Raw genomic sequence first — 24,455 nt, 5'->3', positions numbered from 1 at the left:
GAAACCGTTTTGATTTTATTTGTCCAAGGCACATTTACAAGAATTGAGATTTCATTGTTTTGGTATACTTTGAACTTTTTAAAATATCCTTTAATATGTGTTTTCAATATACTGCAGCTGTATTTCGCATTATAAATTTACAAATTTTCTATTATCCTCAGAAGATTTCACAGTCACGTTGATTACGATATTTTATTTTTGTTTTCTTTGTATGTACGTTTGTTTCGTGCGATAATTCGTATAATTACAAAGCATTATGTACCTTTTCGACACTCCTGTGGAAGGAAACTCACAGTGCTTTTTACAGAACATTTTCCTTTGTATGTAAATAATCTTTACTTAATATTTGTATCTGATTAAGTTACATGTAAAACCTGATACATTGTAATAATATTAATGAAGTTTTAGATATTAAGTCTTCATAAAAGCGAAATAGGTACATTATAGGTACATTATACTTTATACCATTACGAGCACTATACATAAGACAGTAGAAAGCGTATATTAAACGTTTCACCTAAAGGAAAGAATCTATTGAAACTGGGAACATGAAAATAGAAATCTTTCTGGTAAATATAGCTATACATCTAGAAGAAAGGAAAACAGGAATAATAACAACCGAAAAAGGCATAATTGAACATTTTGCAAGCTGGTTTGATTACGCCTGTACAATGACGGTACATCGGAACAAATATGACACGTGTACCAAGAACAAAATACTCTGGTTATAAAATGTATTTTAAACACTGCCAATGTTGATCGTCTGTGTCAAATACCCTTGTACGAAATTTGACTGGTTTGAATTAGAACAGTACATATTATTTATATAAATGATAAAAATCAGCAAAATTTATATTAATCTAAAGCCTCTTTGTTAAACATTAACAGCTAGATATCCATGATCTATCACTATACATAATTATATTCATTCTATTGTTTTATAGGCTAGAAGTTAAGGACATTTCTTAATACTGAAATAAATTGTTGTTCTTGTTGTTGTTTTTATTGATGATACTTCGTCTACGTGCATTTAGGGAAGTCAGTAAGTCCCATTGCAATCCCAAAGTTATTTCTGTCAAGTTTTTATCTTAGATCTAAATCAAGAATAAAAATAAGATATAAATAAATGATTAACAACTTTATTTATGATATAATAACCAATACAAGAGTTATTATGATTGTATCAACAGAAGAAACAACAGTAAGAGTATTTATATATACATTCCACGCCATTTTGGTATGCCCTGTCAATTAACATTATAGAGTCTTGTATGTCGCACATCTGACCATTTTATAAAATATATTTCCGAACATGAATATCACAGATTTTTAACAAAAACAGAAATACAGGAATAAAAGTATACAAAGCTTGGTCACTGTTAACAAAATATGAAGTAAACCTTTAAGGTCTTTAACATTTTCAAAATAAATGTAGAACAATACAGTGAAAAAAATATGCTTGCATGTATAAAAAAGAAAAAATTATACGACCGATAGCATATAAGATTTGACTATTTGATCGTTTGACTTATAACCAATACAAACCTTAACATTTTAGCAATGCAGATGCTGGCAATTTTCCCGGCTTTAAAAAATGCATTAATATCAAATTTTCCCAGTGAAAATAACGATCAGCAAATTTATTGTTATGCAATTTACTGTACACCCCAAATACATGGACACCCCAAACTTCCTTTACACCACTTTTTAACATACACTAGTTCGAAAATCCTTGCAGATTCCTAAAATAAGAGTATCAAATTTACAAAAATTTAGATCCTTCGAGAGAAATCAAAAACAATGCAAAAAGCTGACACTAGAAGACTCGTTGGAGTTTGCTATAAGAAACAAATATAGAACAATATCCCTCACGTCCCTAGCAACGGGTGAAAGGGTATTGTATACTCAACATTAAAAGTATTTGAATCAATGATACGCAAAAGAGTATGCCTATGCTATTTGAAAGTATTACAGCCATACAGACAAATCATGACGTTCCCTCTGTCTATTATTGATAACATATTTTCACAAATGACATGAATGCATTTAAATGGTCTAAACATTCACACACTAAAATGTTGAGTCTGTAAAACAGTTTACAGTTATACACATATACTACAATTTACTAAATACAAACAAATGTATCGCGTTTTGATTGATCAACGAAATAAAATTTAAAAAAATAATTGTTAATATGCAAAAAGAAAGACTAAATCAATCTGCCAAAGTAAAAAAAAACTTTTTTCTATCAATAAAATGTTTTGCCTTGCTAAGTAATGTATCTACATTGATGCGTATTTGATCGGTCACGGACTGTGACATACATCAAATATTCTAATTTTAAGTAAAATAATAAAGATCCTGTAAGTACATCACACTTTGTACATACATAAAATGATTACATTTGTTGATTTGCTTACTATTTCACTCGCAATTATGACACTCATACATCCCAGTTGTGTACATTGGCATGATTAAAAGGGTTTAAACTTTAAAAGAGATGTTAATACCATCTTTATGACCAATTAACTAGATTTTGAGTGCTTCGGTCCTGGACTGTTTCTACTCAACTTGCATTATATATTGATATTATTTGATATGAAATTTTCAATTAGTTTTTAAAAAAACAAATTAAATCCGTATTCAGTTTGTAGATAGGCAGACTATAATCAATACACCAATATCGTCTTTACTATATACAAAGTTCATCAAACACAGAACGGATCATACATAATTGACATGGTAAGTTATCTTTTGACTACAATAAACAGTATCATTCATCATTATACATATTTCTTTTGCAACCTGTATATTTTAGTAAATGTTACATGCTTGTATAGGTTCCTTATCACTAACGTTCCTTGTCTATTACTTAATTCACAACTCTTGTGCATGTGGAATTACTGATATAACCGCAACCTATAATCGAAAAGATCCGATAAAAAAGCAAAATATAACCAACAAAAAAGTTCCACTTCAATAGTGAATCTAAAATAGTAAATGATATCAACATTATGTGTATGCTTGTCTTTTTCATTTCATTTTTTATCCATAGCCGTGACTAGCCGAGTAGCGTCTTAAACCCACTTGCGTATGCAGGCCTTCATGTGACCTGCGTTGCCGGCCTAGTCATACCCATGACTGTGGAGTCGAATGAGAGTTTGACCTCGAATAGTATGCTGAACAATGATGGCTGTACTTATAGCCTCGCTCCTTATGCAGGAACAAATGTTTGAGTTCTTTCCTGAAGTATGCTCCAGTAATGGAGTACAGAAAAAAGTTTATACAATAGTTAATATAGAAAATTGTTCTTGTCACGTGAAATATTTCGTCAAGATCACCAATATTTGTTTCGTGATCTTTCGGTGTTAAGATTGACTGTTCAAACACCTGGTCAAACATTTGCTTGTACATCCAGTAACTTTTACACCAAATCGCAAAATATGGTAAATTCAAGGATACAAAGCAAATTGATATTGCAAGTAAAATGAAAGTAAATTCCAATCGAATTATCGATTCTTCGGTAATTATTCGTATTTTTCGATGACGCCTGTTTCTCAAAACTAGCTTCCGAATAATCAAAAGGTTCAACACAGTGATTAAAACAAATGGTATGAAAGTGATGGTGACGCCAAATATACAATCCAAAATAAATGATAGGTATCTGTGTTCTGGGTCACTTGTGCAGTGGGGATCACCGTTGACTGCCGTATATGATCCGCTAAGTATTGGCTTGAATACACAACCGGTTGAGGCAACTATTATAGCAACTAGAATTACCCTTGACGATGATTTCGGATCGCAAATATCTTTCCTTCGAAGCGGAAAACAAACTCCAATAAACCTTTCTATTGTGAAGAAGACAACAAGCCAGGAAGATAGAAATCGCGCAATATACTGTAAATATAGCATAACTTGACAGGTTCCTGGCTGTTGTAGAAAAGTTGCTGAATGATGTCCCGGAAGTGACGTAAGTCCGTGTTTTAACCATTCCGGAAGTACATAGAAGAAGAGAGCCATTAAGTCTGATGTGGAAAGTGCTGCAAGATAGATGCTCGCTGACAATTTACGCATATTTTTAGACGTAAATACAATTAAGCACAACACGTTTCCAAATATTCCGATCATAAATATTACAGGAGTGAAGTACGTGAAGAATGATTGCGCAGCTGAGGAAGTGTGTGAGATGTTACCATCTGTAATAGACCGCAGCAAGTGGCCATCCGAAGAACAATTTGTACTATTGACCGACGTTCCGTTTGTGCCATTGTTTGAACACAGGGAGAAAAATGGGTCGCTGATATTTATCTGAAAATAGAATTGATAGAAATCTATGTGAAAAGTTCATTTACTGAGACATCATGTCGTTTTGTTGCTTGATGCCTTAATATAGCTAAACAAACACGATCATTCTCGCAAAGCATACCAAAGGCTTTATCATAGACGGTTGAGTTATTCGAATTTTATGAAATGAATTCAACATCTTAAACATGTAGCATAAACATTGTCTATATTGGGAATTACAGAAGAATAGGTACTATGATAAAACATTTGGATCCGAAATATAAATATTTTGATTGTATAGAAATCCATGATATGACTGTTGTGTTTCGTTAAGCTAGCCTGTTGATATAATGCTCTAATCAAACTCCGTGGTCGAGGGGTTAGAGTCGATGACTTCTAATCCAGTTACGTTACCTCTCTGGCGTGGGTCCGATCCCCGGGAGATGCTTTGGTAGTTTAGCGCAGAGGAAGATAGTCTAGTACTGGTGTAACTCTCCAGGAACGATGGTTAGGAAACTACCCGTCTATATGACTGAAATACTGTTATGAAAAGGCGTAAAACCAAACAAACAAACAAAAACTAATCAAACTAACAATTGATATACCTTTGACTGAAGGAATCCATATTTACGTCTGAAATCGTTCATATGCTCCATCATTGAGGTCATCTTTACCTCTGCTTTGATACCTTACATGTGTAAATCTGTAATAATATAGATGTAGCATTATGGAAATAGTGTTACACACACAATCAATTATTGCACATTTTATTTTATTTCAATCGGCGAACGATCGGACATGGAATGACAAAAATACACGTCTTCCTCCGTTGCAGGCTTTGTTGTTAAAGCTGTCATTGAAAACTATGGCATATGTCATAAATGATAAGCCATTTTATAATATTAATAAAATGCATCTGCAATTTTTTGATATACATAAGCTGTCTGTCTGTGCTACATTAAAATAAGATGAGGCATTTCAAATTACCGGACAGCAGTATCCAAAAAAGAACAACCAAACCGGCAGTACTGAAAATGCTTCAGGCTTGGTATGATGGAACCCGTTCAAAGCCTGTTATCAACATTATAACCAAATAATTACAACACCAACAACACAAAACAGGTGCAATTTGAATAAGATGAAAAAACAAATCATTCAGTTAATATTTCACGCACCTTTTAACGTTATCTATTCTTTAGGAGACAAACACATTTCGAATCGTAACATTATCTTCCATTACTGTGATTTGTAACATGGCAGTAGTGCATTTGAATTGAATAAACGTCACTATAAATCAGAATATCTTATTTAAGAAACTTAAAAAATCACAGACATGTAATTGATGTCCATTACTAAAAGGAATGTAATGGTTATGGGAAATCGTTTATATTGGATAAGTACATAGAAGTAATTGCATGCAATTATAGGTTAAGGTTTTAGTTGAAGCAAACCATAACTCTATTTCGTTTCTCTTTTTGTTTATTGCATTATTTACAAAGGCATCATAATTTGTTTTTCTTACAAAAACAAAAAATAAAAAATAAATGGAAGTTATGAAATAATGCACGGAAGGGCACCCGAGGTCTCCCTCCACCATTGGAAAGTTGCCCTATGACCTATACTGTGTTGGTGCGACACAAAACCCAACGACGACGACGACAACAACAACAAAAAAGGTAAATGATGAAAATGTAAAATAAAAAAATTAAACAGTTAAAATATTAAAGTTTATTGGAAAAAAAAAACGTCATCAAATCTATCATGTTGATAATCAGATACATGTATAGATACCACGAATAAGAAACAAATTCTTAAAATTTTTAAAAATATATCAATCTCACTAAGAAAGGCTCATGTCTTGAAAATTTATATGTCTACCTGAACAAATAATATCAAATTAATTATTTCGCTATTCAAAGGTATATGTTATCTTCGTACTAATTCGGCAAACGATATCTAGTTATATTAACATTGAAGCTGTCCTTGCCACAGACACCTATTGAAACACGTAAGGAGAAATAAATTGTAAATTGATGAATTGGCACTTAGCAGTCGCTATCATTTTGTTCGAAGTTTTCAAAATGAACCATACTAACAAACAGCGTTAGCAAATTTATCAAACCAAACCTTATTCATCCAATTAACGGGCACTGGACGAATAATTTGACATAAAATAACGGAATACGTGAAAAATAAAATGCGCAACACATTGACTAATCGGCTTTCAATATGATCAAAAAGACATCAATATATGTACAGAATGCAGCCGGATTTCGGTATGTTATGCGTTACGCTTAGAATCGCAGAGTGGTCACAAGTCATATAATTGTTTTTTTTTAATCTGAAACATAAATAGAAATATAAAGTATATAAAACATGATATTTTAAGTTCTTACATAGATCAGTTAGGGCACATATACAGAACGATATACAAAGATAATTAGAAAATATACTGAGAAATAAATTTCAAATCGCGCATTTTTGTACTATTCTAAGGTTGCAATGCTTTTGCTTTTCAATTTTGGATATTTTATACAATAAGAATACTTATTCTTAAAACAGAGTGAGCGAATAATCTGGAATTTGGACACAAATTATTTGTGTGACCTTCATCAAATGAGACTTTTATCTCGAAAATTTATTTCCCGTCATGTCAAAAACCTCAGTGTAGTCACTTTAAGTATGTACAGAACCTCTGTAGTATAACTATGTAACAGTTAGATTAAATGATATTTAAGAACCAAGCAGGTATCGCATGGTTAATATACAACACGTATATAAAAACACGATTTTCCTGTCACGCATGTATAACTCATTTACTTGTCTTAGAAAAAAAATACAATTAACAAAAGTTTTACATTTACTTCGAGCATCTTACATAAATGTGATATATTCAGGTAGATAAAAAAATTATTTTGTTTAATAAACTCCTGTTCTAACACAATATTAACTGTTTTTACAAAATTAGAACCTTAATCAATTAGCGAATTACTATTTCTATTACTTAATATTATTAAAAGAAATCTGTTTGTTGAAACTGCTGCATTCAGAACTGAACAGAACATTTAAAATTGTACTGTACATGTATATAATAGCAAAGGTTAAATAATACAGTACTTTATGAATTGTTCCTGATTTTACGCCGATTTCAGCACGTATTGCGGTTTTTCCATCTGACCGCTTTTCTGGGTAACTAACCAATAATTACTAATTAGTCCACAGGTGACGACTACTTATTCTACATGACATCAGCAGATCAGTCTCAATGGAACCATTGTTATAAACAATAACTAAAACAAAGAAACATTGTCGATCTTTTTAATTTTTAAAATTAACAGGCAAAGAATTGCCTTCTGCTTTTTTTAATGTGTACATAAAGTATGAAGAGTTAAATTCATGAAAGTTAACAGTTTTTTTCAATGTGAGCTCGTTGGTGTCCCTGCTTATAATTTAAACACATGTTTGCTAGATTTTTTATGTATTCAGAGAATATTCTTATCATGTTTACATCTATCCGCTTAAGAAAAGTTAACGATTATAACAAGCAGGCGGTGAACAAGGAATTGAAATGGTAACTGATAAGTATCAAGTAGGCCAGTTTTTTGTGTGAGAATTAGGTGTTGATTATCAACAAAAACAAGGTCGTGGTGGACAAGTACCGCAATGATGTTTCGACGCTATTTAACGATTCGTATATTGTAAGACTTCATGACATAATCAAGGTGCATGTAGAAATATAGAAAAATAAGCAAAATAATTTTTGACATTATTTCCAATGATTGAAAACCTATGTGCGCGTAATATAATAATCAAAGATTAAAATCCATATATAATACATGATTAAAATATAATTAATACAACTTAAACTAACTTCAACCTAATGCAAACGAACTGATATGCGGGCAATGCAAGATATTTTAATATTAGAGTATCATAATACTTGCTTAAAGTACTACAGACATCTATTGATGTTTCTATCGAATGGAAGGCATTCACTTTGAACTTGAAGTTTTATAGTTCTTCACGGTACATACATGTACCTTTTACGTAATAATATTATTTAAAGATTATAATGTCCGACAATTACTGTACATTATAATTACTCAGTGAATATATGAACATATATTAGAAAAAAAAAACACGCTGCATAGGTTATCAATTTATAAATTAGTAATTTTAATCGGCATAGTACACTTTTCGTAAATGGTTTTATTTGACAGGCCTTGACGGTAACAATTTTTATAAAACCAAACCTAAAGGAACGCAGATTTGATGGACAGTAGCTTGCGTTAAACATTACCGTTAACGGAATTTTTATATAAACGCAAACTAAGATACCCTTAAGTACCTTAGATACCCTTATAATACTGCACGTTTGTAACGTCATTTTTCATTGGATAATCGTGACGTTTATTTAGTTTTATATACACGGCTGCTGTCGATTTATGAAGAAATCTTACATTTTTTTCTATAAAAATGATGCTTGCTGTATCATAAATTCGTTATAAAGATTGTTGACAGGTTATATGGCCGTATATAAACGGCTGTTTGCAATATAACCCTCGCATAGCGGCTCGTTTATATAGGGCCATATAATCTGTCAGCAATCTTTATAACTAATAATAGATGTGTTGTTCTTCATCCCTTCCTTGATTACTTAGTAATAAATGTGTTCATTTGGGGGCTATTATGGAACTTTTAAGGGAATATTTTCGTGTCATTCTACGGAACATGATCCGTAAGGACTGTATTTGAGTTAAAGAGACAGCAATTTTATGGCTTAAACTGAAAGATATTTAAATGAAACAACGCAATCAAAATTTATAAACACTTATTCACCATATAATTTGTTATGAAAATGTTATAAGATTAGACTGATAGTATTTCAAACCTACATTGATTTAAAATGGCATACTTTACACGACCCCAACTTTATTACGTATCAGTTATTTTAAGGCATAGTCTAAAAACAAATACATAAAAAAATAAAAAAAAAATGCGATTGTAGGTTTTTTAAGTTATTAAAATCAAAGTGGGTGTCGTTGGTTTGCGCTGCATGCCGATACCGCTGCTTCAAAAGATGTTTACTTTAAAAGATGTTTCATTATTTTGTCGCCGATTCATTTCCTAAAATACATCACAAACATCCTTATTCATTTTGCTGTGAGATCTCACATGCTGTTAACGGTAATTAAGTCTTGTTTCAGTTTTATTTGTGCACTTTATGTGTGATGAATGATAAATTACGAAAGATTTCCATATTGGCAAAAACACACAGAAGAAATCGCAATAGAGATTTTTGTTCATGATTAGCGTGTTACACTTTGTTTGACATAATGGAAAATCTTATTTAATTGTATTTGTCACACGTTAAAACTATAAAGAATACAATTAAACAAATGATAAAAACTTCATATAAAGTTCCATATTATAAGATATTTTATACACGTGATAATTGACTACATCAAATAAATAAAGCCATCGCGACTTATGAAGAAAAGATAGAGTAAATAATTATATAGTATTTAAATTTCTACATTTTCATTTGTCATAAAACGTTACTCATCCAGGGAATTTCTGGAGGGACCGGCGCTTCATTCTGAAGTTGTAATTGTGCCGTGTTATACACTGTCAGTAAAGAGCTTTGGTTTACGAAATATCACAAAAATGTTGATATGTAAATATTTTGTGAAAGTTTTTCAAACAGTAAGATCCCTTAAAAGGAACGGAAACTAAGATTGCTGGTATTTCAGTTTGTTCACGACGCAATTTTGTGCTAGAATTGATCTTTAACACTACTTAAAATATAATAATGCGAACACGTTAAAGGCAATATTTTACAAGCGACATGAAAAACCAAGCACCTACTATTGAAAGTAAAAATTAACTTAATCGTCATTTGTTTGAGTACTGGCACATTCAAAACACTCAAAAGTAAACAAAAACACGTGTTACATTTCTGACGGAGTCGCTGAAACTCTAGTCACAGCGTGATGCACGCGTGGTGTTTTTGAAAATAAGTTTCCGCTCCTGCCTACTATACTAAACAGATTGCCAACAAATTAGTTTAATGACCCCCAAAAAACGGATCCACTTAATTTCTAGAATGCATGCCGATTTCAACGATTTTCTGAATGAGTACGTAATTTAAGAAATATATATTCTCTTTTAACGCACGTAAATTCAAGGTAACTCTCTCAGAATGAAAACATTTTTTAATTGTTTGTGTTTTATTTTTTGATTTGGTACCCCTAGGAAAATCTTGACATGTTTACATAACAAAAATATCCTGCAATGATGGCACTGATAATCCAGTCAATGGTATTCCAATCACATTTCAAAACATATCATTAAAAAGTAACATCAGCTTCAACAAAAACATCAATAATAATAATACTAATAATACTAATAATACAACTAATAATAATAATACTACTACTACTTTTGTCTACAAATCAGTGCAAAGTTTTAGAACCATGTATAGGTTAGTGTTGAATAATACGTATTAACAAAAATAATTGGTCAAGCCTGTCGCAGGCATTTTTATTAAATGCGTATTATTAAACATTAACCAATTTTATGATCAACATTATTTTTTTCAACCAAAAACAAGACATTTCTCTAAATCACTGATAGCTCCGCCCTTTCGCTCTACAAGATGTCTACACCTTGTCAAGTTTCTAACCTGTCACATTTAAATAAGCTAAATAAATGGCCCTTTCAACATATAATCAGGCACATTTTTTACTGAAATGTCACAGAATTTATACCTTTATCTACAGTAAGACTATCATGTTTCTATAAAATATCTGGAAAAAAACAGCGAGGAAAACGATGCAATTAGGTAAAAACATAGAGTTAATGAAATGTGTACATAATTTTAAAATAAATGGAAAATGTGAGAAAAATATATTAGATATAATTAATTGATACAATTTTGTTATTAGCTTCAAGTTATTCACTAACATTTAAAATCCCCATTGATTTGCTCATTTGAAAAACAGTTCATTTTTTTCTCTGTGTGTCAATTTAGGTTTACAAGTGGAGGTTGTCCATTTTCAATGCGTTTTCCAGCCTAAAAATGTAATAATTGTATTCTTAATATTAAGGATGGTTAATGCAATTCATTCCTATCAAGTAAATTTTTTTACGTTGGCATTGTTTTGTTAACTTAGATATTTTACAATTCAGAGTGCAAACCACACCTCTAACTCCTCCCTAATTGCATTATTGAAATTTGTTAGACTGGTTAGACGACAGATTAAGTAAATTGTATTTAGTTAGTACATATTAACCAAAGTTAGACTTAGCAGAAATTTGAAAAATACTACAATGTGATTGGACAAAAAATAATGTTGATCATTAAGGACATTTATTTGTGCTTTTAATTTTTGCTCAAAACCTTTATAATTTGTTTTTGAGAAGTCAATGGACATGGGTCGACATTCAAATCTTTGTCGCATTTAGAATTTCATTCTACGATTCAATAGTAAATACGATTAATTTCAACAAATTCAGACTCACTTAGAATTAAATTCAATTTGTAATGCTAACGAAACATGTTGATTAGGTTAATTACGTGTGAAAATACTATAATTCAAGAAGAAGAAATGTTCTCTTATAGTTCCTCTCACAATCCTACTTAGAGTTTCTTTACGTGTCTTCCGACTTGTAGAATTTTCGTCAATATTTATAATGAAGAAATGAAAACAGATATACAATATCTGTATATGTTGTCATATTTTAACAATGAGTGCACATTCATATACAATCTTTAAAAGATATTAGATTAAATTTCTTGCGTCGTTTTACAATAACGTAAGCCGGTGCTTTACCCACAACAATGAGAGATCAGCATCTTTCATGATAATTTTATAATATTAATCTTTTCAGAAGTTTAATGTAAAATATTAATTAAACATAGTTGTACATAAAACTGACTCGCACATAAACAATGAATACATATTTTGGACTTATCTGTAATGAATACTCATAAATATTTAACATTGGTTTCAGCCTGTTTCCATCGTGGGAAACATAGTTTTATTTCGTTTGCCACTGTTAAGAATTTTTATTATCCTAAACTACATCTGTAAAAATTGTACACATGTGGACCTCATCTGTGCCAGACAGTGTTAATAGATGCTGGAAATGCCAAGCAATAATTACATAATTAAATCCATTACTATAATAGAGTTTAAGTAATTTCATCGATTCTTAGAATATCTAATTAAGAAATTGATCGATTCGTTGATGTATTTTTTATATAAATTAACACCATGATCTGTTTCTCAAATTCTTTGGCAATCGCAATTTTCATAGAACATTGTAATATCAAAATCAAGAATAATAGTTCCGGAAAACTGCTCTTAAAAGAAGTATTTTTTCTTTGAATAAACCTCTTTATACGTAAACGAATTGCTCTTGTGGTTTTATTTCAAATCATCAAAGGAAACATTTTAATTGCATGCATTAAAATTGAAATGTTACCACAATATGATAACAGCATGAAGAAACGGTGAGCTACTGCTATATTGCAGAAGTTCCATTTTAATTAGATGCACTCAGCAAGTGAACCCTAACAAACTATAACAGTGCAAATGTAAACTTATTGTTAATCAGTTAAAAACACTGAATAATAAGCGCAAATTTTATTTTAATTATCTCTAGAGGGTTTTAATTAAGTGTATTTACTTACATTGTAAAATTTTAACAATTTATTTATTGCATTCTGTATGCCAGAAGCTCTTTCCCATACAATTAAACAGGAATTTAGCTCATAGTTTAATTCAAGTCCTTCAGCACTTTACAAATTTGCGCAGGGATACTAAAATGCAATATATTTTTATGTGAGAGATACTTTAACTGTAACTTGAAGCATGTGGACTATAAAATTTTAAATATTTTTATATCCTATCTGAAAGGTTATATAGGCGGCAAGATGTTTTTGCTTTTGTAATTTTAAAATATATATTTACATTCAAAGACTGTTGATTAATAAATTGCATTTTTCTCTATTGTTTGTTGTTGTAGATTAAAGTCAGCAATTATATATGTATAAACATTTATTTTAAATACTTGATTTGTTATTGTTATTATATCTGAAGTACATAGTAATTTGCTAGTTAGTTTGTTTGTTGGGTTTTAAGTTAAACTTACAATATAAAGGACATAAGAGTATGCCATCCTTTCTACTAGTGGAGGAAAACCTTAGGCGCACTTCCGCTCGACCAGGCAATCAAATGAACATCCATGCATGAATAGAACTGATTTTTACATTACATTTGTATACATTTTATATGTTAACATAAAGATATTTTTTTGTTTAAAAGATATAAAAACTCAAGCCACTATTTTATGTTCTGGAATTAGTGATTTGTTTTATAATTTGCATAAATATTTCCTCAAATATTTGTTATTGATTTACAATGCATAAAAACATATGAGAATTTACATATCATCAAATGAGACATAACTGTGACATTATAAAATCATATTTCTTTCTGAGATAAATAACATCAAATACTCGTATAACTGAACAAGAATTTTAATTATTTACTAAAAAGAGGCTTTATGATTTGCAACGCAAAATATCTCCAATAAGTGTTACATTTATAAAGGTAATTATACAATTATACACATATTATTAAGGCAAGTATTTGGTTACGTATTGTTCATAATCACGAGGTTATATGTACTAGATCATATAATGTTTCTTTTGGTATGAAACTAAAAGCATATCAATAAATATATCTGTTAGTTTTAAATCATTTATATTGTTAAAAAATGAATAACTCACCAACCTAAATCCTATGGCGCAAATATGATAAAGCAATAGTTGGTGTTTGACTAATAAAAGTATATAATGTCAAATAGCGGTCAGGCAACATTCGTCTTATGTTAACAATTTGCATGATGCAAAAAGCATATTTACAATGTTAACATACATGTTTTCTTTCGTTCACAGCGGTCAAACAATATATACGCTATTAAACAAAACAAATCTAATATCATTGTACATGTGTCATGAAACAAAAAGTCATTAAACAGAATGCATGCGTCACTGATACAATAGTGACACAAATAATACATGCACAATTAAATGAAGTCATATAAGACAATACATGCGTCATTTAAACGTTGCATTATTACCTTGATACAACTTTAACCAATAACAAAATAGCAAGTGTTAATTTTTTTGTCTACGTGTTACCTAGTAATGTGAAAACTGTGCAAGAATTATGCATAAGGTATCTGTGCAAATCTATGGCCGAAACGTGCACCACGGTATTTAAGTGAACCAGTATGTTTTAGTACTAAATCAAATTGAAAGAAATGATTAAACACGTTGTCTACATTTTATTTTACAAATCTTCCAAAATGTTGAGCAAACTTCATGAAATTCGATTATCTTGTTTACCTTTTATTGCTGTATAATTATCGTTATATACTCCTGTAAATATTGATACTGTACATCCCAGAAAAAAAAAACTGAACGGTTATGTGCAACATAGTGATCTAAGCAGATTTGTTTTTATATTTTAAACTTTCAGTTTATTCTGCTCATTAAAGCTTGTGCCAACTTTTCCTAATAATATGTCCTACAAATCTGCGCTGCTGGCCAATATAATTTGTATTTGAATTGAATTATTTTAAAATTTCAAATTAGCTGCCATAAGCAGACTAACAAAAAATACAAATATTCAAGAGATAATGCTAATGTCCTCAACTAATATAAGAACTACTTTTTTTAATTAACAACCTTAAGATATTCTGGAAAAGGGAGATCTTCCAAATGCATTGAAAAGAAATGAAAGAAAAAGTCTTTAAATGCACACAATTGAGCTTGGGGCTGTTCATTACAGTAATAAAGTCGAATCGTTTCTCAGGCCCCTAGCCCCGCTAAAGCAGTATATTTAAATATTCAATACAAAACACGTGCTTGGATCCTTGACATCAAAGAACCTCTTCCATACCCCCCCCCCCCCCCAAAAAAAAAAAAAATCCCCTCCCCCACCTAAAAAAAAACGCTGAGATGAATTACACGAATATCTTTAAGGACTTACACCAAAAGGAAAACACTATTATTTTAATTGTTGCAATGTAGCAATCATATTAAAAAGTTCAAATGGCAAGATTGAAATCATTATAACAGGCTCTTGAATTCCTCCCAGAGAGTAAAACAGGAGTAAAACATGATCTTATCCATATCTCGTTCATATATATTTTTATTAATTGATATATTAACTTCTTCGTAAACCTCACTGGCAATATGGAATCCTGCCAACATCTTTAACCGAAATTACTCGTTTGTTATACATAACAATGATTTACTTTTGATGCAACACGTTACGGAAGTGAAAGTGATATACCCAAACAATCATCAATTAATCATAAGTCTGGAAAATCTCCATGACACTGTCGACACAGTTCGTATGCTATTGTCAAATGAATAGGTGCTTAACCCAACCAATTATAACCAAAAGAAAAAATAATATTAATGGAATGATGTAAAATATGGAATGATGTAAAATGATGCGAAAAATAACAAGAAATAACAAAACATAACAAAACAAAGCCTTGCATAATACTATCTTGGATTCTTGAATGGCAGTCACATTAAAATGATTTCTATGGAAATTAAAGATTTTTCGCCAATCAAATCTTAAGAATTTATTTATTTATAAATTTTATTAATAAGCATTTAGCAATAATAAATTTTATGAACTACATTTCAAATTCATAGGAAAAGACTGTTTAAATAGAATCAACATTATAAAAGTATTTTGGTGATATTTCTTATAGAAATAGATAGGAAGACGTTTCTCTAAATACGAAAGAAAGTAATGTTGTCGGCACTTTCGCACTCATTCGTTTGTTTTAACTTTCGGGCTTACAAAAATTTAATGTTTTTATTATGTTAGTTTTATATTCACTAACATATTTACATTCAGTTATTGCACACAATAAAACATAAACTGTTGTTAATGTCTTATTTGTGGTTAACATATTGTGTCCCTATCTTCCCTCATTATGTTTACCAGAAATAAAAAAACAGTTGGTGGTATCTTGCATGGATACATAAAATCTTTCTTCAAAACAATTTGTTTACTGCATTACGGAATTTGATTCACGTTTATTTAAAACAATTATGCTAAGCACTTATAAGCATTATAACAGAACTCAATCTATATGCAAAGCACTGACTTCCACTCTATCTTTTTCTAGGAAATAATATATTTGAAACATAAAAGGATAAACTAAGCTAATGAAAAATGTTACCTTGTTATCGAGATAGATATAATATATGATATCATAGAATAACGGATTTTGCCAAACATTTAAATCGGCCATGAAATAAGATGCATAGAACATTCATTGAGGCACACACATTTCAAGCAATAATTATTGTTTTTTTATCAGTTAAATGGTAATTTTACTTACGTTTGTAGGAACAATTAAAAAAATGGTAAAAAAATAAAAGAAATAAATCAGTGAATAAATACAATAATAAATAAATTAAAATAGAATTTATATAAAAAATCGAAAAGCACATAGAAATATTTTTGGGATCAGACAAAATTTGCACAATTTTACATACTTGAATCGTTCCTTTTATGTCTATTCTATGTTCTTTTAGCATTATCATATTTGTACATCTATAATACAATTTATCTATGAGAAAAATATATGTTTCAGGGCATTGTATTACATGTATGATATTTTATATCAACCGTCGACGTTTCAACTACTATATGGGCGTTAGCTTAAACATATTTACATACAAACAAAATAAAAACAAACAAACTATACGAATAAATACAAATGTAAACCTCCCAAAAAAAAACAAACAAAAAACAGCAAAAAAAACATCAATTAACGAACACCAAACAACGCAAAAAAACCACAACAACACCAACAAAATAAAACAGCAAACAAACGGTTCTCTCCCTGGTTGTTAGTCAATTTCTTCTTTTCATTAATGATTATCTTTTAGTATTGGCATTGCATTGCTTTTTCATGGACAGTCATTGTTATAAAAGAAGAAAAAGAAAAGAAAAAAAAAGAAACAATAGGAACAGATGTTTCTTTTTTTAAAATAAAAAAAAATGGTTGTGTAATAACGAATCCTACCTGAAACAATTAAATTGTGCAAAATTTATGATTTGCCATTAATCCGATGTTGATTCCATTAATGTTTTATTTACACAAATACCTGTCATAACACTCAAAGTCTGTCATTAACTTTAGTTCACTACCCTAACTCACTTACTGCAAAAACAATCGGTAATACGAGAGAGTGAGAGAGAGATACAGAATATTGTCAATGCTGGAGAAAAAGGCGCTATTGGAAAACACAGGCACTGAAGTAAAACAACTTCTGAAGAAAATGTTGCGTGTGAAGCTTTATTAGTATTACAAAAGGTTATGATCTTTTTATGTTTCTTAGGATGTACTGCAGACAGTGATTACCATGTATTATTTTGCTTTTCTCGAATGTTGATTGATGCCTTTTTTCCACGTTTGATTACATAATTGCAAATATTCTGTCTTTATTTACAGATAGAAATTGATCAGTTGTGCAAAAAGTTGGTCAATTTGTACTGCTGTATTAAGTTTATAGTAAGCATAATATCCTGTGACTCAACATAAATAGCTTAAAGGCTAATTATGCCTCTGCAATACATCAATTTTATCTTCTGAAAAAAAGGGAAAATATGAGTTTATGTGGTTTAAATAATAGTTTTATTTAGTAAAAGATAAATAGGTATTTCTTTCAAATGGACATTTTTTGTCGCAAGAAGATTTTAACATTTTACTGGTATATAAAACTTGGTACAATTTTATGTACAGAAAAGGCATAGGTGATTTATCATTTTCTTAAACTAAATGTTGAGTCTGATTTCAATAAAAAGTCTCCTGCAAAGAAATGGTCTTTAAATATAAATCACGTAGAATATAATAATTATAGTGATAGTAAAACACGTTTGCATTTGAATATAGAATCTTTATGTTATGTCTTCTAAAAAAAACAACAACAGATTTTATCAAATGGTCACAGATTGTGCTGATTACGATATGACGTTTCGTTACAATATGTTTTTCTTCTTGTTACACGTCTACTTTAAGACATGTATATATAAATACAACTAGTGGTTGGATATTTTTAAAGCAGACATTTATTTTATTATATTCTTATAAATGAAACATTGAGAAATATTGATGAAATAAAACGTGCATTTTATTTTCAGTATTTTGACTGTAAAATTTAATTTTCCCTGCAGTGAAACATATTTTCCGTATTTTCACTGGTGTGTTGCCGGAAACTTTTAAATTCTGCCAGGACACAAAACTTAAGGGAAAGTCTTTCAAATTGAAATGTCAAAAAAGAGAAAAAAATGTATATAATAAGCAGAAAATTCAAGTTTTTTTCTATAAATACATGATATATTTTTATCTTGTGGTATGAACATTATAATATTGATTTTACCCGTGGCTACCACCACGCATGAAATATTTATTTTCATACCGCTCGATGAAAATAAATCCTGTATTAAGGAAAACATTTGAGAATCCTCTATATATTCTCATATAAATGATATAGACCCGTGGTTTAAAAAAAACATATAATTATTTTGTCTTTCAGAAAATTATAAGGCATCATATGTTTTTAATGTACATGTAGCACAACGTTAACAATGCATTTATTTTAAAAAAAAATCATAATTTAACTGAATTTAACAATTTCAATAAATGATTTGAGATTTCAAAACAATCTTAAAAAAATTTAAACAAAGTTTTTATTAAGCATAAAATGCTAATTTAAAACAATATATATATTTTTTCATTATATATTATTAAGTTTAAAAAAAACAGGTTTCTAAACGTATCTTTTTATCTGTTTCTTTTTCTATGTTACATTTTTTTATTTCATTGTTAAAATGTAGCTAACATTTCCATATGTAAAGGCAATATTTTGAGAGAAAAAAAAGTTAAAAACTTAAGAATTCAAATGTTTCAAATGCCTAACCTCGTTGAACGCAATACGAAAATAAATTTGTGCAATGCTAAAACCCCTGTCACACTAGGGCGTTCTCACGGCGTCCAAAGAAAATTCAGAACGCCGAGGTGAGCGCAGTAGGATCGCAAACATCGCCGCAGCATCGCCATAGCATCGCAGTGGCATCGCATAGAACGCCGACCGACGGCGCGCATTTTGAGCATGCTCAAAACAAACGCCGTCACTCGGCGTTCTGAAAAGAGCGCTGTGGGATCGCAGTAAGTACGCCGTAGCAACTCAGTAACATCTCCTACAACGCAACAGGAGCGCCGTGAAAGCGCAGAAGGATCGCCGAATAAACGCCGTATTTAGCCTCGGCGCTTGTACGGAGATTGTACGGCGTCTCTATCGCGTTTGTACTGCGTGTGTACAGCGCTTTTACGCAGCTTTATTTTTTCTAAAACGCTCTTACTGCGACTCTACGGCACTGTCACGGCGACCATTGCGCACTCAAGACGATTCTACTGCGTTCATCTGAAATTGCAGAATACGGTACAGTAGAATCCCTACTTAAGACCACACCAGAATTAAGACCAACCCTCTAATTAGACCCATTTTTTAAAAGAACGAAATTTTCTGTTCGTAATGTTAATGGTTACATGATCCACAATTAAGACTATCCCACTTATCCACATTTAAGACCACCAGCTTTAGTCCCAATTCATTGTTTTATTTATCTAACCCCACTGTTGGGACTTCTGATATTCCAGTAAATACCTACTCAGATAACAAGTTTTTTGTTATTCATCTGCTTGAATTCTCTAAAGCATGACACTCGAAAAATTGTGTTAAAACTGTTATGATTAGAATATTGTATAAAGGTAAGACAATAAATTTCAGATTGATTTAATGTTACTTTCTGCTCATTTTTTGTTACGTTAATAGGTGAAGTATGTACATGACACAAGACCTATGAAAAAATATAATTTATACATTAAATATCGTCAGATTAATGTTCTAATTAGAATTAATAAATATAACAACATCAGTTTATAGTAATATTTGAAGGTTATAATATAATTGTTTCAACATGTTTATACATAATAATTCAAATAGAGAAGTTATGAAATAGATATGCCTTGATAGTTAATAATATCCACACACTTGCAATCAAGACCACTTTACTGCAGTCCCTTTTGTTGTCTTAATAGAGGGTTTTAAATGTATATATAGAACGTGAATATCCTTTAAACCATGTATGATGAACGGCAGCAAGCTAGAATACTGCTTGCTTGCAGGTACACGACTATTCAGAACTTGTATGTGAAGCACGATTTCAGCTCAGTGTGAGCGCCGCAATAGCGCCGTGTGAGCGCTCTGAAAGCGCAGAGGAAGCGCAAAGAACGCAGTAGAAGCGCAGTCCAAACGCAGAAATGGCCAATGAAAACGCCGTAAGAACGCATTGCAACGCCGTGGAAGCTCCGTAGCAGCGCCATGATTGCCGTGAGGACGTCATGAAGACGCCGCGAAGTCTCCGTGTCATCAAAAATATCAGATTTTTCTTGCGATCTCGCGGCGCTTTGAAAAATTTAACAACGCCGTGCAAACGCAGTGACAGCGCAGTCTAGTGTGACAGGGCCTTAATCAAACATAAAGATGTATTGGTGCTTTTGCCGACATTTAAAATCAGCGATGAGTTTATGGAAATCAAAGAAATTCTCGAAACTTACCTTTAAAAAGATAATCCGTGTTTCAAAAATTAATGCAGCTTTTTAGGGTAATAAATAACCGGTCTTTAATAATTTCCTATGCTTATGCTGGAATCAACTAATGGCATGAATGCCCACTACTGTCTTAACAAAGTGAATATTTGCAATTATCTCAAGACAAAAATACTATTGGCAAGATATTGGAAAAGTAATTTCTACTGCAAGATTCTGGTAGGTCACCAGAGAGAATTAATAGAAAAGAAGTATTGTGTTAATGGACATGGTATACACTCCTTGAAATCCAAATAGAATTTTGTAATCTTCTTTTTTTTCAAATATTTTGTCAAAAATGTTCTGTTGATATTATTCATGCTGTGAATGTGGTAAAATAATTTATTAGTTATAGAACTTTATGTATGAGTTTGCGAAATTGTGTTAAAATGTTAAGAAAATAGTATCAATAGCTAGAAATACTCCGGCTGTTTGTCTTTTTTTCCGGACACTAGGCTTAACAAAATGAGTGTATGTTTTTGTAACACATTGTAAGCATATAATTATGCTATTTAGATGTAGCTTTCCTTAGAGTTATCAGTTAACAGTTCATTATTTTAAAAAGTGCAAATCAGCATATGTTTTATCTTCCATTTTAAAAATGCTGCAATTCCTAACACAAAACAAAGGATATAAAACACACTATATCTGAAATCTGCTTGAAATCAAGAGTAATGCATATAAGCATATGTATAACATTCTTTAAGTAGTAAAGGAAAATAGATACATTTGTAACTGTAAATGATGTGGAATTAATTTAATATAACCTTATCTTTATTGACCTACCTAATGAGTCGTGGTTGGATTTGAGCTAATATACTCGTGTATTGCAAATAAACCAATCACTTCGTTTCCGTATTATAAGTTACACAGTTTGACCCCGAATGTTATAAAACCTATCGGAACTACGGCGTACATTATGCTCATTTCGTCACGTATTATCAAAAATGGTTAAATGGTATCAATGACCATATATTGCAAAATGAACCATGGCTTTTCATTTCCGTTATGAAATAAATTATAAAGATTAGACTCGCACAGTTTTATAAAATCTTTAGGATGAAATCTGGTGATAAATACAAACTACATGCATGATATTAATATGGTCACGTATTATCTTATTGTAATGTTGATTTAATTTGCATGTAATTTTTAAACACGGGGGTCATTTTTTTAAAGTTAGCTACAACTACACACTATTTCAGTCAGGTACAAATATTTATATATGTTTAATGCATTTCATTTGTTTAGATTTCGCAGCTATTTACAATGTATATAAATGAATGCAGGAAAAATTCCATTGATGATTTTCGGACGTTAAGTAAGCAAAGCAACACAACCTTGCAACAGTTGATAATATATCTGACAATTGTATAGAAGATTGGTACAGGTTACCAATGTTTGTCATCTGTTTATGCAATTTGGTTTATTTTGTTTTGCTCAGATTAATTAGGTACTAACACTTTTATTACCATTGTGTCGTCAGTCTGACAATGTGAAGAAAGGTTAGTTTTGTGTTTAGTGTCAGTTTTCTGAAGTACATTTTGAGTAGACTCCTGACAATGCAATTTTGTAATAATGATTATTACCATGAATGTACTTCAGCTTATTACAATATGAAAACACCTTTTGGTTTAATATACAGAATTTATTTTAGTTCGAAAGTATATGAAGCTATAAGCTTTTAGACACACTTTCGAATCCGTTCATGGAACCAACCAGAACTAAACAATGATTGTAAAGTTTCTTGCTTAAGAAAACAACGACTGGCCCCTGACGGGGTTTGAACCCCTGCGGCTAGCGATCATTAGATTACAATTCCGGCTCGTTAACCACTCGGCAATGCTACCACACACCTTTTTATTAGTTTCATTGATTTATGATACAGCAACATATGTTACACAATCTGATAACATAATAATATTATGATAAACTTTTTATTTTGCATCAGTTTGACTATCGTTATAACCATTATTACTAATCGAAAATGAAGTGGATTCTGGAATGCACACATTTTTGCAGTTTCATTACAAATGCTTCTTTCAAGTATTACGTTGTTCTGTGTAATATTTAAATAATTTTATTGCAGATATATCCAAAGTTCCTCATATTCAGGTTATTTGTTGCATAAAGTGTTAGGGCCAAATGATAATGGTAACAATGATGATGATGATGATGATGGTGTTGTTGTTGTTGATGATGATGATATTGATAATAATAATAATAATATTGATGATGATGATGATGATGATGATGATGATGATGATGGAGGTGGTGATAATAGTAAATAGTAATAATAATCAATAATATCATAATCATTATGGGAACAGAAACATTCGGTACATGACTAGAAGTAATCTAAATAAAGAACAAAATGGCCGACATTTAAGACAATGAAACTAAAAATCAGAAAATGTTTGAAATTGTGAAAACTAGTATTTATGATTAATATCTAATATTAGAAATTGATGCGTAACAAAAAAAAATGCAAACAAGTACTGCGGAAAGAAGATATAAAATGAACCTGAAAATAAAACTAATAAGTTTGGCCGTGTATTTCATTTTTCAAAATAATAATTTATAAAGGAAGGCAAAATTAAATAAGTAATAAATTAATTGCCGTTTGAAAAAGCAATTAAATATGACATTAATATAATATTGATGCAGATTTAATATCATTATAAGTATGATATCAATGTATTCATGTATATAGCGTTTGTTTAAAATGACATTTAGTAAGTCGTTAGACATGCAGCGTATTTTTTTATACGCCGATAACCGGAAAAATTGATACTAAAATACTCTGTAATTGCTATAACCGGTTTAGAAATAAACATAAATTTTAAACTTTAAATTTAACAGAAAACTACCAAATTCTTAACTTACATGTGCGAAGATTATCCGTATAAATTAATTTTAATCCAAGAATTTATAATTAGAGTTCGTTGTTATTACTACGATATCTATATCCACAGTATTTTCTCAAACGCTATAAACCTATACAAATATTCGGAGACAAGAAGTAGTTTCAAAGCTTTGGAGAGCAAGTTATTGGAATAGTCATTTCCACTGCTATTGGAAAAGTCACTTCGGCTGTAAATGATTTTCCAGGAGTCCAGCAAGTAAGACCTGTGCGTTCCTACGTTGTTTTTTTTTGGTTTTTTTTTGCTTGGGTTGAAAAGAGTACAAAACTGCAAATGAAAAATTACGATGTACAGATTACTTAAAATAGTTCTGCAGTTAGTGAAATAGTCCAAGACCATTTATCAGAGTATGGTGATGAAGTTTCAAATTTAATAGAAATTTATTAGCAACAGCTAATAATATTTATGTGCCTTTTTATACTAGTATTAAGTGTCAGGTGTCATAATTTACAACAAAGTTTTTTTTAAACTGTTTTGTTTGTACAA

At 30.6% G+C, this 24,455-nt stretch overlaps 1 protein-coding gene across 3 annotated transcripts; it reads right to left on the bottom strand.

Moving 5' to 3' along the window:
- Positions 1–1,123: 1,123 nt before the first annotated feature.
- On the bottom strand, positions 1,124–24,090 carry LOC132717418 (C-C chemokine receptor type 3-like). 3 transcript variants are annotated; one of them, XM_060700882.1, is made up of 3 exons: positions 23,932–24,090; positions 4,890–4,987; positions 1,124–4,308 (listed from the first exon to the last, which is right to left on the bottom strand). In XM_060700882.1, the coding sequence occupies exons 2-3, from the start codon at positions 4,950–4,952 to the stop codon at positions 3,130–3,132; spliced, it is 1,242 nt and encodes a 413-aa protein (XP_060556865.1). In that variant the 5' UTR covers positions 4,953–4,987; positions 23,932–24,090; the 3' UTR covers positions 1,124–3,129. The 3 variants fall into 3 exon arrangements, with proteins under 3 accessions (XP_060556865.1, XP_060556866.1, XP_060556863.1); XM_060700883.1 differs by lacking the exon at positions 23,932–24,090 and adding an exon at positions 21,016–21,152; XM_060700880.1 differs by lacking the exon at positions 23,932–24,090 and adding an exon at positions 17,419–17,656.
- Positions 24,091–24,455: the final 365 nt, after the last annotated feature.

Source organism: Ruditapes philippinarum, unplaced genomic scaffold, assembly GCF_026571515.1.
Source record: "Ruditapes philippinarum isolate M1 unplaced genomic scaffold, ASM2657151v2 ctg1825_1_1_1_1, whole genome shotgun sequence".
Taxonomy (NCBI): domain Eukaryota; kingdom Metazoa; phylum Mollusca; class Bivalvia; order Venerida; family Veneridae; genus Ruditapes; species Ruditapes philippinarum.
Note: the sequence above shows the minus strand (reverse complement) of the source record. Positions and strands in the feature narration are given on the sequence as shown.

Bases quoted from the DNA above. Each gene is read 5' to 3' on its own strand.
- LOC132717418 (XM_060700882.1), bottom strand. From the start codon at position 4,952: ATGACCTCAATGATGGAGCATATGAACGATTTCAGACGTAAATATGGA. The intron at 4,309-4,889 runs GTATATCAATTG...TTCTATTTTCAG, and splicing joins ATGGATTCCTTCAGTCAAAG to ATAAATATCAGCGACCCATT.